The 20,611-nt window shown below is 32.7% G+C and overlaps 4 protein-coding genes and 1 long non-coding RNA gene across 6 annotated transcripts; 2 read left to right on the forward strand and 3 right to left on the reverse strand.

Moving 5' to 3' along the window:
* Nucleotides 1-23: 23 nt before the first annotated feature.
* On the reverse strand, nt 24-5,964 carry LOC123674551 (MAU2 chromatid cohesion factor homolog). Its single transcript, XM_045609456.1, has 10 exons — nt 5,610-5,964; nt 5,380-5,559; nt 5,198-5,320; nt 4,375-4,503; nt 4,138-4,234; nt 3,677-3,841; nt 2,963-3,210; nt 1,976-2,181; nt 1,628-1,830; nt 24-320 (listed from the first exon to the last, which is right to left on the reverse strand). Exons 1-10 carry the CDS (start codon nt 5,832-5,834, stop codon nt 124-126), a joined length of 1,773 nt encoding a protein of 590 aa, XP_045465412.1. The 5' UTR covers nt 5,835-5,964; the 3' UTR covers nt 24-123.
* Nucleotides 5,965-6,684: 720 nt separating this feature from the next.
* LOC123674559 (carbonyl reductase [NADPH] 3-like) lies at nt 6,685-8,722 on the reverse strand. Its single transcript, XM_045609466.1, has 4 exons — nt 8,492-8,722; nt 8,098-8,358; nt 7,240-7,478; nt 6,685-7,078 (listed from the first exon to the last, which is right to left on the reverse strand). Exons 1-4 carry the CDS (start codon nt 8,510-8,512, stop codon nt 6,757-6,759), a joined length of 843 nt encoding a protein of 280 aa, XP_045465422.1. The 5' UTR covers nt 8,513-8,722; the 3' UTR covers nt 6,685-6,756.
* Nucleotides 8,723-9,505: 783 nt separating this feature from the next.
* LOC123674566 (signal recognition particle 14 kDa protein) lies at nt 9,506-10,208 on the reverse strand. The gene is made up of 3 exons (XM_045609479.1): nt 10,051-10,208; nt 9,928-10,000; nt 9,506-9,872 (listed from the first exon to the last, which is right to left on the reverse strand). The coding sequence occupies exons 1-3, from the start codon at nt 10,072-10,074 to the stop codon at nt 9,646-9,648; spliced, it is 324 nt and encodes a 107-aa protein (XP_045465435.1). The 5' UTR covers nt 10,075-10,208; the 3' UTR covers nt 9,506-9,645.
* Nucleotides 10,209-10,316: 108 nt separating this feature from the next.
* On the forward strand, nt 10,317-10,935 carry LOC123674572. Its single transcript, XR_006746676.1, has 2 exons — nt 10,317-10,611; nt 10,760-10,935. It is a non-coding gene; the product is annotated as an uncharacterized LOC123674572 (long non-coding RNA).
* Nucleotides 10,936-14,868: 3,933 nt separating this feature from the next.
* LOC123674576 (V-type proton ATPase subunit G-like) lies at nt 14,869-18,346 on the forward strand. Of its 2 annotated transcripts, XM_045609495.1 has the most exons (4): nt 14,869-15,169; nt 16,616-16,654; nt 17,942-18,141; nt 18,215-18,346. In XM_045609495.1, the coding sequence occupies exons 1-4, from the start codon at nt 15,088-15,090 to the stop codon at nt 18,302-18,304; spliced, it is 411 nt and encodes a 136-aa protein (XP_045465451.1). In that variant the 5' UTR covers nt 14,869-15,087; the 3' UTR covers nt 18,305-18,346. The 2 variants fall into 2 exon arrangements, with proteins under 2 accessions (XP_045465451.1, XP_045465459.1); XM_045609503.1 differs by lacking the exon at nt 16,616-16,654 and having other exon boundaries at nt 14,890-15,169.
* The last annotated feature ends 2,265 nt before the right edge of the window (nt 18,347-20,611 follow it).

Genomic DNA, 20,611 nt, shown 5'->3' on the forward strand with positions numbered 1-20,611 from the left:
GATATGTGAATTCAAAACAACTCTTTCTTTTATAAATTATTTTAATATAAAAACATTTTTCTTTCAATATAAATTTGTTTTTAATTTATACAATTCCCAAATATTACATAAATAAATTTAATACTATAACATTACTCCTGATGTACACGGTCCCTCATTTGGCAACTGAGGAGGAAGATTACCCTGAGTCCATGTTATAAGACTGTGTTCTGACATTTGTGAAGCTTGGAAATGATCGTTGAGCAGCATTTGTGAAAAATGAACATGCCTTTGATATGCTTCATTCTCGTTCGCCATATCGTTACATATTCTGTAGAGATCTGGAAAATACGAAAGATTATATCCTCAGAGCCCTTCCATTGAATGAAATGAAAATTTAAATCATTTCCACTTTGGATTATTTGAATATTTCCACTGTGATACTCCTAATTCATGTAGTTCAATGGAATTTAATAAAATATATCCTGTTAAATAGCATTTTTCTGTAGTTTGAGCCATGGGCCTATTTGGAGGTTAAATGTACTCAGAAAACCTTTTAAGTTTTTTGGGAAACAATACTGACAGCAGTAAGTAGTCATATCAGTACAAGAACTATTTCCAATGACCAGTTTTTTTTTTTCAAAGGAAATAATTTTTGAAAGCTTCTTTCTCCCATACTCTCGAAACGTCTGTATAAATAAACATTTCGAATAATCAGGTAATATACAGAGTTAGAACTATTTAGAGGGCCACTACAGGGATATCGAAAACTGATAGGAAGACAAGGTGGCTTGAATTACAAAAAATTTGCGTTATTTAGGGATGAGTGTGTTGGTGTTAACAGATCCGAAATATCTTCAATGGTTCCCAAGATATCTCGAAAAAACTGAACATCGAGATTTTCATTTTTTTCTGTATAACTCATTTGTTTTTGGAGATAACTTTATGAAATTTGGTTTGTAGCCATTATCCAATATAGAGATTCTAATGGTGTCGTCAGATTTTTTCTGTTTTCCATTGTTTCAGAGACGCGATAGTCAAGTGATGATTTCACATAACAACTCTTCAAATTTGCGTACGTAGACTCGATATTTTTGTAGAGTGTGATACATTATTGAATTCGTAATTTTTTTCTTTATCACCTCATAAGGAGAACCAATATGGCGTCCATAAGAAAAAAAAATTACTATCGCGTCTCTGAAACAATGGAAAACAGAAAAATCTGATGACATCATTAGAATCTCAATATTGAATAATGACTACAAACCGAATTTCGTAAAATATTAAGAATTAACAGTTTTTTTGTGTCTTTAGCACCCGATACCTCTCAAATGGCCCACGGCTTAATCCAGCAAGTATCAATACCTTCATTGTAAATACAAATCAGAAAATAGTCAACAAAAATACAATGAGAAGTCTCCAGAGTTTGACAAAACATCTGATTGACCATTCAATTTATATGTTCGATTTCCATATCAGGATCAGGTATGGTTGGTTGGTTGGCAAAAGTTTTATAAACTCCACTTTCAAGAATAATATACAAAAACTGAGAAATATTTCTCCTAAACTTTGAGACTGAAACAACTCCGAATTCCCAAATAAAGTTTTGAAATCAATATTATATGTATATTTCAAATAAAAAAGTTACCTTTCAAAATTGCAGAAGCCCACAATTGTACATGGACATCTGGTATTTTACTTGCCAATTGCATAGCAGGAGTTACCATATTCATACTTTCTCTACTGTTACCTAGAGATAGAAATATATGTCCCAACAATACAAGAGAGCACGAAGTTAGCCTATTAAGATCTTCAGAGTTAGCCATCTTTAATGTTTCACGTAAATATCGTCTACAAATAGAAATTTGTTAATAAAATTAATGTGATACATATTTAATTACAGTTGAATTGAAATTTTTAATTTTTTTATTCAAAATTCATTTAATATTTGAGAATATTTTGAGGAACAATAAATTTGAAGTATTAAATTACTTACTTAGCTTCATTATATCTACATTGAAAAAAAGCATGAAGTCCTTGTACATAATATGCTGCTGCTTTCAAACTATGTGAATGAGATGGTAATGCTTCTGGATTGATTCTGTCATGCAAAGCATTAAAATCAGCCTCCCTTTTAGTCCTTAAATAAACTATCGCTAAGTTGAGATTTGCAAATGTCCACAATTCTTTATCTCTAGGTATCTATAAAAAAATTCAAGGAATCAATTTAGTTAGTTCAAATATCAGGGTGAGTTCATATACGTTCTTTAAATCTTATTTTTTCTGTAATTATGTGACAATAGCCAGTGTGAGATAATTAAAAAAAATCTGTTCAAGATGCTCATTATGCCAATAACAGAAGATATTTCTATCAATTCAGAGCACTTGATAGACATCAAAGGTAAGGAGATTTGTCCTTCAGAGAAATTGATACTAAAATTAGTATAATCTTTCCAATATTGCTCCAAAAATAGCACAGAGTTCATCACAGAACGCAAATGTTTCAAACTCTGATTTTAAGCTTTGTATAACGGCAACAGAGATTATAGACCAGTGGTAAAATAAAGGTTTAGATTGTTTGTGAGCTATGTCCTCATTTGCCTCTAACTCCTGAACAACTATGGGTAAATAAATATTAACTCCACTGGAATCAGATATGGAATACAGATGTCTTTAGTGACAAATACAAATTACTTTTGTGGTGAATGATGTCAATTAAGAAATAAACGTGGTAAAATACACTATCCTCAATTTTCTGTGGAAAGACAATATGAATAGTAACATTAGAGTTGTGGTTTGAAGCCTAACAAGTCATTTTGAAAAGTTTTACCAAACATTTCACGTTGGTCAGATTTGGAATATTACAATAAAAATGCCTAAAACTACATAATTCATTTGAAAACACCTAGTACATTATCATAGCTCCTCAATATAACTTCCATAACTTCTCATCAATTAATATGAAACTAAATGTTATACTTACATTAAGAGTAACCATAAATTGTGCTTCTGCTGCCTCCATGCAGTTCATATTCATTGAGTATAATCCGAGAAGAGTGTGTAATTGAGGCCAGTGGCACTCCAATAATCGTGGGTTTTGTCTGCATAAACTTACAACGGTAGAGATTTCTTGAAGTGCTTGCGTTTTGTTGCCCATCACCAAGTGACACATTATGATATGTTCTAATAGCATTAGTTGAAATGTTGAAAGAATGGGTTTATTGTCAACAACTAAAAAATAATAAGTGACTCATTCAAAATTTTATGACCCAAATTATTATTGAAAAAAAAAATTCACATTATAGACTAAGAGATTTCAAGAATAATAAAAATAGTTAACTATATGTATGCAAAATAATAATTGAATTTAATTTGTTATAATTATGAATCTTTAGTATTAAAGTTTCCAGAAATATTTACATCTCAAGTAATCTAAAACATTAATTAAAAATGTCAGCTGTTTGCCACTCACTTATTCTCAAATACTATAATATGAGAACTAATTGTACAATATCTTAAACACCTTCAGTTATTATTAAACCCCTATTTCAATAAACTGAACTATTAATTCCTAATTGCATTGAGTTTCACAACTAGGTCAACACGTAGAATATACTGGTTCAATTTTCATAAGTTCAAATACTGATTAAATATCCAAGGAAAAAAAATAAAAAAGTGCAAACTTATTTGGACTTACTCTTCAATTTTTCTATTTGCATTAAAGCCTTGTCTGTATACTTTTGAGCTTTTTCCATATAACCAGCCTGAACACTATGCATCACTGTAACTAAATAAACTAAGACATAAAGATGCTCCTTTGGCATCCACAAAAACATATCTCCAGCACTAGGTCCGGTAAAAACTGAAATAAAAATTTGCATAATTAGTCTAATACATTAAGGATCAAACAAACAAAAAATTCGCTTAAGACTAATTTCAAGTGTTTTTTCATTTCATATAAATTTTATTTAGACATTCTTCAATTGAATAATTTAATGAAGGCTCATTTTCACGGTAATAGTACTATCACAATAGTGTGATAGTGATAGTACCTATAGCAGCAACTGTCACCATATAAACTACTTGATAGTTACTATCGTGATAGTATGAGAATGCTGTCACATGAAAATGAGCCTTTAAATATAAGAATATACATACTGTCGTCACTTCCCATAATTGTCTGAATACTTTGTTGTAATTGCTTTAAACATGGTTTGACACTTTTTACTTGTCCACTCATAAGATAATGGCAAACCTAAAAAGAAATTGATAAGTAACATCCAACAAAAAAGGTCTCTTGTTTCTGAATGATATTTATTAAAGATGTCATAATGGGGTCATTGAAAATAGTAGAATACGAATTCAAAAATTATGTTTTGATAAAGTAATATTTACCTGTAAAACAAGATAATAAACTTTAAGATATTCTTTTTGATATGGTGCTCCTGTCCAACTCTCAATTAAATGACCTGCTTGACTTAAAATAGATTGTACTTCTTGTATTTTTTTATCAATTAACAATAACTGAAACAAATAATTATTATAGTATGACATATTCATATATTATTTATCAAAATGTAATAATCCAATAGTTTCAAAGCATATGGAGATCAATCAATCCTAAGTTAAATATCATAGTTGGACTTAAAATTTAACCCAAATTGAAGAAATAATTAGACTACTACTAGTTTGAAATGTTCAATTATTTAAGAAATTGTTACACCCTCAATAACATTTCAATTGTTCAATAACTCAACCATAAAATCTTGATTTTTTCATTTGAAAAATATATCATTTAGATCGCACAGTGTCAGGCTCATTCCTGAACTCAATATCACAGTGTTATTTTAATTTAGCAAAATAAATACAATAGTGTAGAATCAGCTGATGTTATAGATCTGTTGCTAAGGTGACCTTAGGAGCTCCACATGACTGAAATAACCTTTTGATTTCTCACGACTACTGACAACCATTTCAAATCAATGTAATCTGTCCAATAGGCTATCATATGCTTCATTTGTTGTTACACATACCTCCAGCAGTTGATATAGTCAATAAATTTTCCACAATTTTCTTAATTCAAGTCTAATAACCTATTATTACTCTCATTAGTAGTAAGCACACGAAAATAAATAAATTATTACTCTATTGTAGGCTATTGACTCAGGTCCCTAAACCTTAGATTGAATTATTTTTCATGAATATATTTTAAACTCACCATTCCTTTACTCAATAAAAATAAAACTCTTGTATAGTAGGCATTTGAAATATGGGCATAATCTACTCCAACACTGAGCAAACTACTTGCTGGTTGATAATCTTTTTCTGTTGCATGAATTTGCTGGAACCAACAGAGACAATTAAACAACATAAATACAATGTAATAAGAAATTTACTTACAGCTAGTTGAAATATAAGCCTACAATGCCAATATACACTGTGTTGGGATAACTCAATAGCTTTCCTTAGGATTGGCTTTGACAAAGCACTTTGTTGTTGTTGTTCATACAATTCCGATAAAACACTTGCAGCTTCAAATTTTACATCATCGAAAGTATTAATGACTTGGGAAAGGTGCCACTACAAAGAAAGTTATTAGAGAATGAATTTTATAAGAACATAAACCTTACTGCTTGTTCTAAATGATTTTTAGCCAAATCTATATTTTTCGTATGAGTCAATAAAATATTTCCTAGTTGCAAATGAGTTCTTGCTTCCACTCTTGGTGGTGGTTTAAAGTTGAAAACAGCCTGTAGACACTGGATACATTGCTTTATCATAGGTGTACTAGAAGTTCTAAAATATTCGGCAAGACCTAATAAGGACAAATACCAAGCATCCTGAGAAGATGCCATTTCATTTAAGTGTGTTTTGTTGAAATAAAAAATTACATGTTCGCTCTTGTTAACTAATTCAAGTAAATAATATTTTTTTGTAAATCATTCCTCTAATTGAAATCTAACATAAACAAAGCTGAAATTCTATAGACAAAACCGAAAACATAGAAGTGTAACCTATTTTCGTTTTCTTGACACCACATGGTCTATATTCTGTGACTGGAAAGCCATCCCTAGTAAATTTAAAAATGTATTTCTATAAAATCATAATAACATCGTAATTCACAATTTAAAAAATAAAGCACCTTCATTTCTAATAAAAGGTTTGCTTGGAACTCTCTGATTCGATTTGTATTTCGCCCCTATTCAATTTACTCTAATATACCTGTACGATTTGATTAAATCGTTCTCCGAACTCTTTCTATTATTTCGTCACAATGTCGGAAATTTCGAATTTAGAGCCTAGAATGGTCCTAAACGATAAGGTTCGACTAACTGATGACGAATTCGGCCATAAATTCCATTCTATCGGTCCGGTCGGCAGTCCGTATACAAGATAAAAATTTTTGAAACTCTAATCTGAAACTGTAAATGCTAATTTTCTTTTTGCGGTGAAAATTACTATATTCGTTATCACCATATCAATATACTCTGTCAGTTTATGATTAAATCTCATTAGTGTCCGAGATATGAATCCTTTTGATTTGTTTCCTTGATTTTTTCTTGAAAATTATAAGATCGTTTTTTTCGAGCTTAGGATCAATGTGATATAGCAACCAATTTTTAAACCAAATTTATTCATATAGCTTAAGAAATGCCCTGGATTCCAAAGATTTTCACGCAATATGCTTCAATAATTCATCCATAATATTTTCAATATAAATTTTATTTATTGATTATAAACAATGGAAAATTCACAGATATAATAGATTAGTGTGATTCAATAGATAGCAGGTGTTTCCCCATACCAATCAATCACCGTCTTATCATGCCAAACATATTTTTCTTTCAATCCATGATCATCTAAGGCTAAATGCAAGGGTGCAGATGCTCCTTCTTCTATTGTAAGATGACCTTTATGACTTGTCATATCCGTATCAACATATCCTGGATGTACAGCATTGACAGAAATGTTTCTGCAAGGTTTTTCATTGTCCAACATTCTTTGTTGAATAAAAGATAAAGCACTGCAGCCAACTTTTGAAACAACATAGGCTGAATTTCCCCAACCTCGTTCTATATGTTTTCCGGCTTTGGCATCACTGCAAATAAGTAATTTTATTATGATCAATAGACAGGTACATCTCCCTATTTAAAAATTTCAATCAGAGATTGTGAGAATCTAAAATTATTTATATAAATTCTTGAGATACAGAAATTTACTTATTTAAATTTTTTCAACTTTCGATTGAAAAGTTCTTACCTCACGAATTTTTTCATTAAAGCACTCAAGAGATCAATAGGCAGAGATTTATCACCCAATTTCTGCCTCAAATCTTCTGATGGAATACGGGACAAGTGACCAGCACTGCTAGAAACATTAACAACTCTGCCGTTCTGCTTCAATATTGGAATCAGTGAATTGCAAACCCTTAATAAACTGAAATAATTAACAGCAATTGTTTCTTCTGCTTGTTGACCAAAAGGTTCTTTAGCATCTTGCTAAAATTCAAAAATCTTATTATAATCAACAATATGACTTCTGAAGTTATAGTAAGTTATATTGATGAAAGGTCTAAAAGGCTATGTAAGCCTCTCAAACACTAAAGATTTATTGTGCTACCCTGCACTGTTCACCAGTTGGAAAACAAAGTTTCAATAAATTTCACTACTTTCTAGGTACTATGCATATTCTGGTTTTTAAAAACTAGAGACATTGCGTTGTAGCCTTTTTCTATCGACAACTATACAATTGCAAAGCAAATGTTCAACTGTCTCTCCTAAAGTTGCGGTAACTACACAATAATCCTAGATTCTTAACAAACGTTTTGACAATGATGTTGTCATCTTTAGAAACCAAATTTAACTAACTACATTTGTAATAACATGTCCTGGGGGTCTCTAAAAACCCTCTCTAGTTAACTTATTAGTTTATACTATTTTAACTAGAGTAGATGATGTTAGAGTCAAGTTATAATGTGCTAAGGAGTGAGAGTACTACAATTCTTAGGGTCAATATCCCCCAGTTCAAATAATAATAATAATAGGGTCAATATCACTGTGAAAATTCTGAGGTTAAATTATGAACACGAATAACTTCATAAATAATATGAGAATTCACCTTGAAAGCGATCGCAGCATTATTCACCAAAATATCAATACCTCCATGTTCTTTTGTGATATGTTCCTTGAATTTATCGATACTAGTTTGGTCATTGATGTCCAGTTGGTGAAATAAGGGTTGAAATCCTAGATCATTCAATTTTTGTACTGCTTCGTTACCTCGGGTAACATCTCTAGCAGTCAAGTAAACTTTTCCTTGAAATCTTTCGCATAGGCCTTTGACAATGGCATATCCAATTCCTTTATTGCTACCAGTCACCTAAAATATCACGAGTCTCATCATTGCCATTACTTTCATTTTTATCATTATATTTCGCTAATGCATAATTAACAATTTCTTGACTAAACGGCACTTTTGCCGGCTTCCGATTTCAAAATATTAATGTATTTACCACAGCGATTTTTTCTGCCATTTTTGACTTCTTCGAAATTGTTTTATAACAACCTAAATCAAAATAAGAAGCAAGATAGAATTATTTATCTTATCTTTCAATTTTCTGTAAGTGAGTAAATCAATCTTGACACTTGACCAGAGACAAGAATACTTGACTTTATTTATACAATTTACTATTTATTTAATCACGGCCGTCTAAGTACTTATTAGAAGGCTATGATTTTCAAGGTTACCCGTAGGTGACCTTGTTACCTTTACTTGTTATTTGCAGTATTTCGTAAAATACTGCAATTTGTTGTATCATGTGTTGCCTATGTCCACTCACAGACAGACATTCTTTACTCAATTTTCGTATGAACTTCCAAATCTTCCTTCTATTTAATTAGGATTGTTGAAATAATTCGTCGATAAATACTAGAACTCGAATTGATGCACTTTTACACACAATAGTGATAATTATAGGAATTTTAGAAAATTATTGATTTCTTACATTAAGGAGCATTATGATTGAATTATTGTATTTCTGTTATTTCATTGTTTGTAAATAGTATATTTTGCTAATAAAGGGTATTATTATTATTAAATTATTTTATATTTCTTTTTCAATACTTCATGTTTTTTATTCAGAGGAATCTGTGAGATCTTTCCACTCTTAAGGCAACTTGTCATTACAGGATATAATATATATTATGTCTTTGCGAAAGGATTTATTGAGGTATGAAGAGTGATATGAATTCATATCTCAGGATATAAATTTGTATCCCATAATGAAAGATCACCTTTAAAGTTAATACGAGTTAGGTGAATTGGTTGTTTTCTAGGTAAGCTTTGTAAGTATAAGCATAGCACTGTTGATTGTTTACCCAAAAGCATAAGTCCCCTAAAAAAAAAATGTCTTCCCTAGCCTTGGCTCCAAATTCTCGATCTAAAGTAATAACAATTAGGAAAACTGGGACTAAGCACAGATTATGATAACTGTATGGAATATTGGTGTAATAATTAATTTCATTCCTTTCTTGGCATGTTCTATACCATATATTTATTTTAAATGAGTAGGTTCTTAAGGAGTGTGAGAAAATTCACAAAGTGTCTTCAGCGAAAATATATGTGAATTAAATAACATTAAACAAAAATAGTCCTTCAATAATCAAGTTATTCAGCTTTGTTTTTAATTTTTGGTTTTTTCAGTTTCTTCAAACCATCTAAATTTCCTCTGATTAAGTTACTATATGCTACTTGAAACTTATTGATGTCTTTCTGTTTAATAATTGTAGCAAGCTTTTTTGAACCAGATTTAGCTCGTATCAAACACATATGTTCTTGAGGTTCTGGTAAAGGTGGTCTTCCTTCTCTGGGCACGGGCCTATTGATACCATCATCTTGAATAGAATAATTAATAGGAATTCATCATATTGTTTAATATATGAAACTTACATCTTTTGAATGTCATGGAGACAGATCCAGTTGCTCTGGCTTTTTGAAATAACTTTGTTAGTTCCGTTAAGAACTGGAAAAATACGTAAATAATTTCTTTTATTTGCTTTTTCAGTAACTCACCATATCATTTTCTAAGAGGACCATTATAAGGACAAGATTTTTTTCAATGAATTTTATGAACTCATAACCTGAAAACGTTTGGATCAAAACATTCCCTGACGTTTATGTCAATATGACATAGTCATGACAACACATCAATATTTGGAACATATTTCTTTGGTTTGAAAATAGAGCTACTTTTCCCAAAAATATTTATCATAAGTCATAAAATGTTCTAGAGAAAACAGAGTCTTATCAGAACAAGAAAGGCAAAAATTTATGATGACATTTTTGTTTATAGCTATATATTTCTATATTTGTAAATGAACTAAGCCTTATTTTAACTTCATTATGTAACAACACGCCACTGATTAATTCACACATTTAGTTTTCTGTGATCAGAAATTTGCTCATCCGTCATTCAATATTCTTCAATTGTCATTTTCTAAGCCAAGCAAGATTTGTTATACATCAAAAAAAAAAAATTAATTAAAAATGATTGGTACAGGAAGAACTCTCCTCCAAAGAACTGTTCTAAGGAACATCAGAAAATACCACGCAGAAGATAGGACTCCTGGAGCTGTAAGTAATTATTAAATTTATTACGTAACTGAGGTTAAGTTATTAATTTTGTTTTAAAACAAGTTTGCATGATAATTGCTTACAATATTCAAATAACGTAACTAATAAGATATCCATATGTTTGATTTCGAAATTTTCCTCTTTCCAGAGTCTACCATGGCCTGTTGGAGCTTCAGTGAAAACAACTTTGGCTTTCATCTTATTTTTTGCTCCACCTTTCTGGGCTCCATTCTTAATTACAAGGCATCAAATGGCTAAAAAATAAATATGTTTCTATATTATATCATATGTAGTTAATAATAAAGTAAAAACTTAATAGATGTACGTCATTCTTTCATGATTACAACTGATTCTAACATTCATAAGGTTCAGCTCAAATGTATTGGACAACCACCATATTCAATTTAAAATAGTGTTAGTAAATAGTAACAATATTCATAATTCAAATTCTCAGTTCAAACAACTTCTATTCAAAAAATGTATAAAGATGATTTGATCATATTAAAAGAACAATCAGTATAACAAACAATATAAACATGGAAATCATATTCAAAAAACAATCAATATAAACATGGAAATAATTCTACATATCATTTGATAGATTGAAAAGTATCTATAGAAATGTTCAGAATGTCGCCTAGTGTGTGTACACTAGTGTATAAAGTGGAGAATTAAGTTAAAAAAAGCAAGTAAAGAAAAATATCTTGATCTTGTGCAAACCAAATTTATTTGAAAGTAGATATAATTTTTCTCAAAATTTCCATACTATTCAAAGATATATTTATGGTAATTCTTTTCAGATGAGTGTTCTGTTTTATATGGGGACTTATATTATTTTTGAGGATCCATTAAGGATTTTGTGTACAATTTGTTCATTTCATCACAATATCAATATCCTTCGAATTTTGGGCAGAGAATAGTCTCAAACCATGAGGTTCAACTCGCTGTTGACGAATCCTTCCTCAAATTCGATTCCGTCCGTTCGTATATACACAATATTCGAACAGATAGACTTCGCAACTTGAACATTGCAGGGTAAGTACGGATCTGGCGCAATTTAATTCGTTAACGGACAAAAACCTGTTCATTTTAAAATTGTAGATTTTATTGAGATGAAGATTTGTACATAGTTGTGTAAAATCTCATATTGATCGCTAAACCACAACCATAGAAAATTCAAGGATATTATCGAACAAATATTACACACCATTTTCCGATGGAGTTGAAATTTTGAGTATTGATATGAAATTTCATGCTCCGTGCATAATTTCAAGCTGATAACATAATCAAAAACATAGATATCTAAGAATCTAGTATTGAAGAAATACAAAAATTTCCCTGATTTTTCCTGTCCTTTAAGATTTGACGATTGGAACTGTGCCAGAGGCGGCTCGTACATTCGTACTCCTTTTCGAAATGGCGGATGCGCTGATCGTAACTAGTACCTAGTTTTACATTTATGACTATTATGAGTGAAAGTCACTGGAATAATTGAAATAAACCATAGAGAAAGGAGGATTTGTCTATGGAATAAACCATGCATTTGGTAATGAGTACAGAAATGATGGTCTTACGGATAATGTTGTTCAAGGTCGAACATGTTACAACTTTTACAAAATCCACTTCAGGCAATTCTCAACCACTTTGGTTTTATGTGTGTCTGTCGGTCTGCACGTCCGCAAATCCTTATAATAGCCGAAACTTCTATAATTCATATTCAATTCAGATGGAATTTGGTATGGTATGGGTATTCAGTTTATACTGCAGATGGTCTCATATCGCGTCCTCGAAAAGGGGACAACTCAAAATTCGCAATAGCTGGGAAATCATGTTTTAAGTTTCTGGTTTGCTCTCTTCGATCTCCAGCTCATTGAACACACTCGAGCTGTAGGATTGAAATATACAAGTTTTCAACTTCGAAGGACGAAACAGGCCACTCCTGCTAATCAATTCTGGTCCTAACTCAAAACTGGAATTTTTTTAGTAGTCCCCTTTTTCGAGAACGGGCGCAAATGTGCTCATTCTGAACATTTTTTTTCATATTAACAAAGGTCCGAATAGGTTTCCTTCAGAAGTTACAAGAATTTGAATTAAAAGTAGGCTGACAACGAGAAAACCAAATTCCGTATAGCGTATCATGAACAGAGAATTGTTAATAGTATATTGTGCAACAAGTGAGGAAAGTCAAACTTTTCTCGCGAGCGAGAAAAGGACTTTCTCCACATGTTGCACACTATACTTTTCCTACAACTGCACACATTTCAATAATTCAAGTAATGGACTTGATTCGAATCAAAATGGCCTTGGTTGACCGTATGTGATAATTTATTGTTATCGTTTCCACAGAAACGATTCAAAAGCCCAATTTCATTGGTCTATCAAGCGAGGTGTGGGCAAAGTGCCGTGAGAAATAATATTTCCCACAGTATGAGCAATACATAGTTTTGAAATTGAGTAAACTATGAAGAATACGCTACTTTTCATAGCAGTTGTAGAAAAAATCTAATTCATAGGCAAAATGAACAAGTTTTACATGGCGGTACCCCACAATTGTTAAACTTTTGTCGGTGATTACTTTGAAAACATGAACAAAATAATAGATTTATTTCGCTTGTCATAATATGTGGTTTGACGAGGTTTGTTGCACTGAGGACAGTATCAGGACCAATCATAATGAACATGTATGGGCACCGCAAAATTCATACGCAATGGACTAGTTTTCATTTTTTTGTTAAGGATTAATTCTAAAAATTTAAGTGAAATGAAACAAAAATGTGAAAGAATCATTGAAATATCTCTAGAAATGAAAAAGTTATGGGACTTTGAGGTTGCGCTTGGAAGAATAATTTCATAGTCTAGTGTGTGACGTCACGCCACTTAAACGAGGCGACTGGTATTCGCAGAGTGCTTACGAATTCATTGGTGTACAATCACTTGTGCCGTTCGTGTCGTGTTTTGTTCGTTACACGATGGCTGAAATTAAAAAAAAATCCTACAAATATTGTATTGTGCCTATGTGTGCAAGCACGACAATTAAAAACCCCAATAAATTGTTTTTCATGTACCAAATGACATGAATCAAAGGAAGAAGTGGTGCAAATTAATGAGGCGTGACTTAATTGGACCTAAAACTACTTCATATGTGTGTGAAGATCATTTTGATATAAGTACCTACCAGAACTAGCTGTCTTTTTCTGATAATAAAAATACTAAGGTGTAAGTTGGTTTGAAATAAGTTATTGAGTAAAAATAACTTTGTCCTTTCACGAAGCCTTCTTCCATTATGCTGACATAAAAACAAAACTCGAGTTAAAACTACACTGTACAACTACAAACGGCGCGAGAGCCTAGGCGCGGCTAAGTATTTAAACGTAATTTATGGTGTAGCGATCACAGGCAAGTGGCGTGACGTCACAGACGAGTCGGAGACCAAAGACGTTCCGCGCTAAAATACGTAAATTTAAATAATCTATTTCTCAGTCATTTATTGATGGATTTCAAAATTTTTTCACTGATTTATCAGTTTTCTCTATATTTTAATTATATCGTGTCAAATATAGTATTATCAACATCACTAAACTAGTCCATTGAACCAAGACGTTTGCAGCAACATAGACAATGTTATTTCTCTCTATGGTGTCAACGTTACAATTCCAGATGCAGTAAACCAAATAAGGAACTAATCAAATCTGATCCGCCGAGTAATGGAATTTTATTTCATTGCTATGAGGTTAGCGTTCAAGACAAGGGGGACATTTTGAACAATTTATATATCCTCAAAATTTTTTATTTCCATGACTAAAATTTTTATTGTTTATTCTTGGGGAAGGACTCTGTGCTTACCCGAGAGATGGAATCGTGGGCTGCGCATCTCTGCTTTTGAATCGGCACCGCTTGGGATATAAACCCAACCGTGCTACGGCGGAGTCACCATGCTCCGCTGATGAGATGGTAGGTGTATTTGGCAAGGATCACTGAGTGGTAAACTCATGATTTCATCAGTAATCTCAGGATGAAACAACGCAATCCTCAGAGAGAGGGCGCACCTTCGGAAACCCCTCCTCGGAAATAAAATGTTCAAAGTTCATACATTTTCTAACTTCCACAAGAAAAAATGTTCAGCATTAGGATAGGTGCATCGGTCAAAGTTTCTCATAGATCTAGTAGAACACCTTGTATATTCATCGAGATTTTCATTCACTATTTTTAGAATTGTCGTTGCTCTAGTTATTTGACGTTAATATGCAACAGAAACATCAAAAATATTTTTCTCTGGAAAATTTTTGATATTTGAGAAAAAAAATGACATGTATCACGAAAATTCTAGGTCACTAGCGGACCTTGTTCACGAAGTGTCAAATGATTCTTAATTCTCATACCGCGCCAATTTAACGAACTATTTTAAAATTATCCACTTCCCCTCTCACTAACAATCGAATTAACCAATTTAAACTCAAAAAACTGCTGAACTTCGTCATGGCAAGTCAAACTCAGGGGATACAGCAGCTTCTGGTGGCCGAAAAGAGGGCTGCCGAGAAGGTCGGTGCTGCCAGAAAACGTAAGTGCCTTTGAAATATGATTGTGCGTTTATTTTTGCTATTGCACCATTTAGACAACCTTATTTCTATTTATATTTGGCTGAGATTCTGTTAATAAACATCGAGACTTGATGTCATTTAGGTTTACCTGACAATTCAAGAATGTAATAGGTATTTCTCATAATTAATTGTTTAATTTTTTTGCGTTTTCATATTAGGTATGCCAAAAATTTTATGCACTGACTAAATTAGAATGTTAAACCTTTTTTTTCTACGACTGCTATAGAATATCGCCCTCAAATTATCATTTACTTGTATTCCAAATAAAAGATTAAGCATAATATGCGCAAAAACCATGTATGTACCTAGTATTATACTGAACGTTTAGAATCTTTGTATAAGAATCATCTCCAACAGTTTCGACTGTGGAGAATCATTCAGCAATGAAATGAAATGGACATTTGAACAGTCGTAGCTATATACAGAAAAAATCATTGTCAACGATGATCCTTCGCAATGAATCATTGCAACTTGAGCGTTTTAATGTTTAGGAAAATTTTTACACAATCGTAAAAATGTATAGTGTAAAACACGTTCGAAATCCATATGGTTTACTTGTATGGTTGCGTGTGGTGTTGAATTGAAATAATTTGCAAAAACAATAACCTACATATATCATTAAAAACAATCGAAGAAAAAATTATATGTTTAACTCGGCAGCAAAGTAGATTGACTGTCATAGCTGAATTTCTAGTCTCGCTATGAACTATGCTGCCTAGTTAAACGAATAACTATATTTCTTGATACTAAAATAAAATACCCATTCAATTGAACTGAAATTTAGAAACAAGTTGAAAAGAATGTTAATGCAATATTCCGAAGGAATTACGTATTGAGAAAATATATTGTTGTGTTGAATTATTTGATTTACAGTTTGGTAAATAGTAAGTACATTCAGAAAGATAGGACATTCAACGTTATTCCAGAGAATACACGTGGTCCAGTGGAACATTGCAAAAACTAAAATATATGTGTGATAAAATATTGAATTTCTTTCAATGGCAAAGTGGGGATGGTCACAGTTGAGACCTGCGCTAGCGCTGCGGCTTGATTATTAATCACTCTCCAATCGTAGGGTTGAGTGGGTAACAACAGTTTTATTCCATTGTATGCAAGGAATTTATTTGCGCCAATGACGACACAAATAATTTCCTTTGTAAAGATGAGTATATACTTAGGTTATTTTCCGCCATAACTGATTTATAAATAAAATAAACTCAACGAAAACAAAAACAAATTCTAAAATACGCTCAATCGAGGGTTTACAAATTTAAATTAGATATTTAAATAATCCACCTTGTTCAAGCCAAACAGTATTCAAATCTATTATAAAGAGATTATCTCATATTTTGAACCTTAATATTCTTCAATTTATCAATTTTTTGCCCATAAACCAAATTTTTCAGATACCCCCAAAGAAGAAGAATCATTGGGAGATGAATCTGGTGAGCTGCCATTTGATCGTGCCATTGTCCATTCGTAAAAATGACAGGGTCCAAGATATTTATTCATGAGATATCTATTGATTACTCTAGCGTTGTGACTTCTTGTTGAAATCAGCATAATCTAAATTAATTGATAGCTGTCGGACCATCGGGATAAATGATCCAGATAATTGGCAGCGTTTAGGTTACCATGAATAAAAACGACCATATGATATAATTTCCCTGTATTCCTGTCCGAATATCAAGTTTCTGAGGATACTGGGTATTCAAAGGAATATGCTTTTTCATTTTAGACCAATATCTTACTTCTGATGGGCTATGATTTCTATTCAAGGAAAAGATCTCATCAGTGAATAAGACATTGCTTAGAAATGCCCTATTTTTATTCTCTTTTCGCATAATCTTTTCACAGAATTCCATACTTTTCATTTTGTCTTTTTGAAAAATTCTTAATCTTTAAATATAACAATAAATGAATTTATTGTTCTTTGAATTCATTGACCCTCAAGGTACCAATTTATAATTTGCTTTATTTCATTTTCGAATCAGTTATGGCAAAAAATAACCTAAAAGTAATCATTTTCACAGAGAGAATTATTTGCAGGGCCGCCGCCAGATATTTTAGGTATCTTTTCAATGTCATATGAAATCATATTTTTTAACTTAAAATCTCCTTGTCAAATTTATCAATCAAAATAAAGTCCTGCATTGTTTAAAAGTAGGACGCTCTTTCTGGGAATTTGGGTGTTTCATCCCGAAATCACTGGTGAAATCTCGAATCTTCAGTTTAGCAACCCAGTGATCTCTGCCAAATACACCTTCTCACTCCATCTTGGAGGGATGCCAAATAAAACACATATTTTGCTTTTCAGCGTTTTTATTATTATTTTCCTAAATTATATATACAAGAATATTGGAGGGATGACTGTGATGTAGTGCGGCTGCTACCGCCGGGACGGCACTAGAGTGTTGTGCGAAGCACCTAACGCCACCTCTCGGGTGGACAGAGTCACAATGAAATGACATTGTCCTAACCTATTCCACGGTTGGAGCACGACTAATATTCAAGCCGCAGCGCTAGCACAGGCCCACTTTGCCATTAAAAGACTCGTTTATTCGATATCGTATAACACAGATGTTTTGATTGTTGCACTGTTCCACTAGACACTAGACCATGAGATTTCTCTGGAATAACGTTGAATATCCTATTTTTCAAAATGTATTTACCAAACCAAACCTTTATTGTGTATTAAATTCAAGCGGGTTCTCATTTCCTCAATTTTTTAGGTAAATTGAAGCGCATTAAGCAAGCAAGGGAAGAGGCTAATCACGACATAAATGCATACAGACAAGAAAGAGAACGCCAATTCCGTGATTTTGAAGTAAGACACTTGGGTTCGAAAGGGGATATCGCTCAGAAAATTGACAAAGAAACAGATGGACGTTTGCGTCAAATGGCAGATGATGTTGCCAGTAACAGAACTAAGGTGAGTTGAAAGATCCGAAAAGAGCTAGAAATTTGTTAGGTTTTCTTCTGAACTAATTTAAATTTCGTTTCAGGTTGTTGATGAATTGATCAATTTGGTGTGTGAAATCAATCCTGAAATCCATCGAAACTTCGAATTGCTCAACTACTACAGTAAAATATAGTTTGTGCCTTATTTGAAATGTCAAATAATATTTGTTATCTTTGAAATGTATTTTATTGTGTTATGAAGTATGTATATGTATAATACTGTATTATGCTGATGTGTTTTTAATTATTTTATCCTTTTATAGCTACCTATTGGTGAAATTCAATTCAATGATCCTTCAGTTTGTTTCCAGATTCTCTAGAGGAATTTAATTTTGTTCCAATCAAAATATTTCCTGCTACTATCTATACCCAACCAATAAAGACAGGCCAAGTCACTCCTGCCTTACTCGACGAGCTGGACTAAAAAAGTTCTCTCACTTAATAAACAGGAACTGAGGCTGGGGCTCACAGACGAGCAACTTAGTTGCCAACCAAGTTGGCAACTTGGAATACCAACCACCAACTAGCCCACAGATGAGCAACTTAAGCCACTCGTCCACGGAGCAACTGGTTTCTGATGAAACTGTTTTAATACCGTAGTAACAAACCAGTTGGGTACTACTCATTTCTCGTACACATAGCGACGCAAACGTTATTAGACAAATATCAGTATCCGATAGTTTATATTAGCAAGGTACTTTTTGGGTGTGTGTTGTGATTAATTATGGATGATTTAGATGAGATGGCTATTTTGTACTATTACAATCGGAGATATAGACATAGAAGAAGGCGATTCTGGGTTCATCCCTACTTAGAGAGAAATTTAAACTGTAGATTATTTGTAGCCGCCTCAGAATTGCAAATAGATGATGCAAAGTTTCATATGTTCTACAGAATGACTAAAGAAACCTATAGACTCCTTTTGAATAGAATTCTACCTGCAATAGTTAAAAGGAATACAAAAATGAGGGAATGCGTTAGCACAGAATAGAGAGGTATTAATACCTCTCTATTCTGTGGCGTTAGTCCGGAAGAAAGGATAATGATTACTTTAAGGTAAATGAAAAACATGTATTTGTTCGTTTAAAGGAATATTTATTCATTCATTTTTGAAACCATTGAAATGGAAAAATATTTTGCCCAGTACAAGAAGTGTTTTGCAACATTGAATCAGGAGTGATTTCTGTGCCTGTGGAGTATGTATCAGTCTGATTATTGTTGGAGGGAAAGGAAAGCTGAGAATTATTTGAATAAGATGGAGATGTCATTGTACTTATAGATTCCCTGGAAAGACCAGAGGATTCCCGCGAATCACCTTCAAACTGATTTATATACGTTCTTGCTGGAGTCATGATTTCGTCTATTACATTCAGTGTTCTTCTTTTAAATAATTTCCATTGTTGATCTGACATGCTGGTCACTTCATCTAATAAACTAAGGAGAAACATTTTTCGTGTATTTGCGGCTTCACTGTCTTGCCTTTGTCTTTCCTTAAGAAAATTTACAGAAGTTTTATCCACCTCATCTAGAGGCCTTTCACGCTTGTTTGCTCTAGTATGAGGTGTTGAACTGCTTTTTGGCTGGGTTACCTCAGCTGAAACTGGATTTATTTCCACTTCCTGGACAAATTTTACGTTCAAACTTTGTTCATTCATATTTTTGAGTGAAATATCCATACAAAATATCCCTCGGCGACCGACAGTGCTAGTCTCTTGGCGACTTATCACTTACACGTACGCTACCGATCCGTGACTGGTACGTCCGTGTACGAGATACAATTTGAATCAACACGCGGAGACGCATAAGAAACTGGCAAGTGACGAAGGTATTAAAACAGTCAGAAACCAGTAGCTCCGTGGACGAGGAGCCTTAGTCGCCAACTTGGTGGGCGACTAAGTTGCTCGTCTGTGGGTCCCATATATTATATGAAAAATAAAAGTAGGTCTGCTTATTTATGCATTTGAGGAGTGAGGACATATGTCGCTGCTGTCAAGAAGCCATTGAGACAGCCAAACACTTGCTATGTGAATGTGAAGCTGTTCACCGGAAAAGGCTACAACACCTTGGCTCTTGGTTTTCAAAGCCGGAACAAGTGATGAATGTAACTTCCAGAAAGGTAATAAAGTTCATTGAGACTATACTGCCGGACTGGTGAACAGTATCTCACCAATAACTTGACGGATGTTGGTTTTCAGATCGTCAGATAGTTTGCGGATTATCGACATAAACATCGCATAAACCTACAAAAAAAAAACCGATGAATCACTAGATCTTGATGGTCAATTCACATCGCCGAATAGAAAAATTATGCGCCTTAGTAACTTTCTTACAATAAAGCCAAAACAAGTCATGTTGTGTGGCTCACACTGCACCATTTTGCTGGAACCAAATCTTTTCCAATTCCATATCATTACTTTTATATTGATGAGAATTGACGGTTT

This window comes from Harmonia axyridis, chromosome 1, assembly GCF_914767665.1.
Source record: "Harmonia axyridis chromosome 1, icHarAxyr1.1, whole genome shotgun sequence".
Taxonomy (NCBI): Eukaryota; Metazoa; Arthropoda; class Insecta; order Coleoptera; family Coccinellidae; genus Harmonia; species Harmonia axyridis.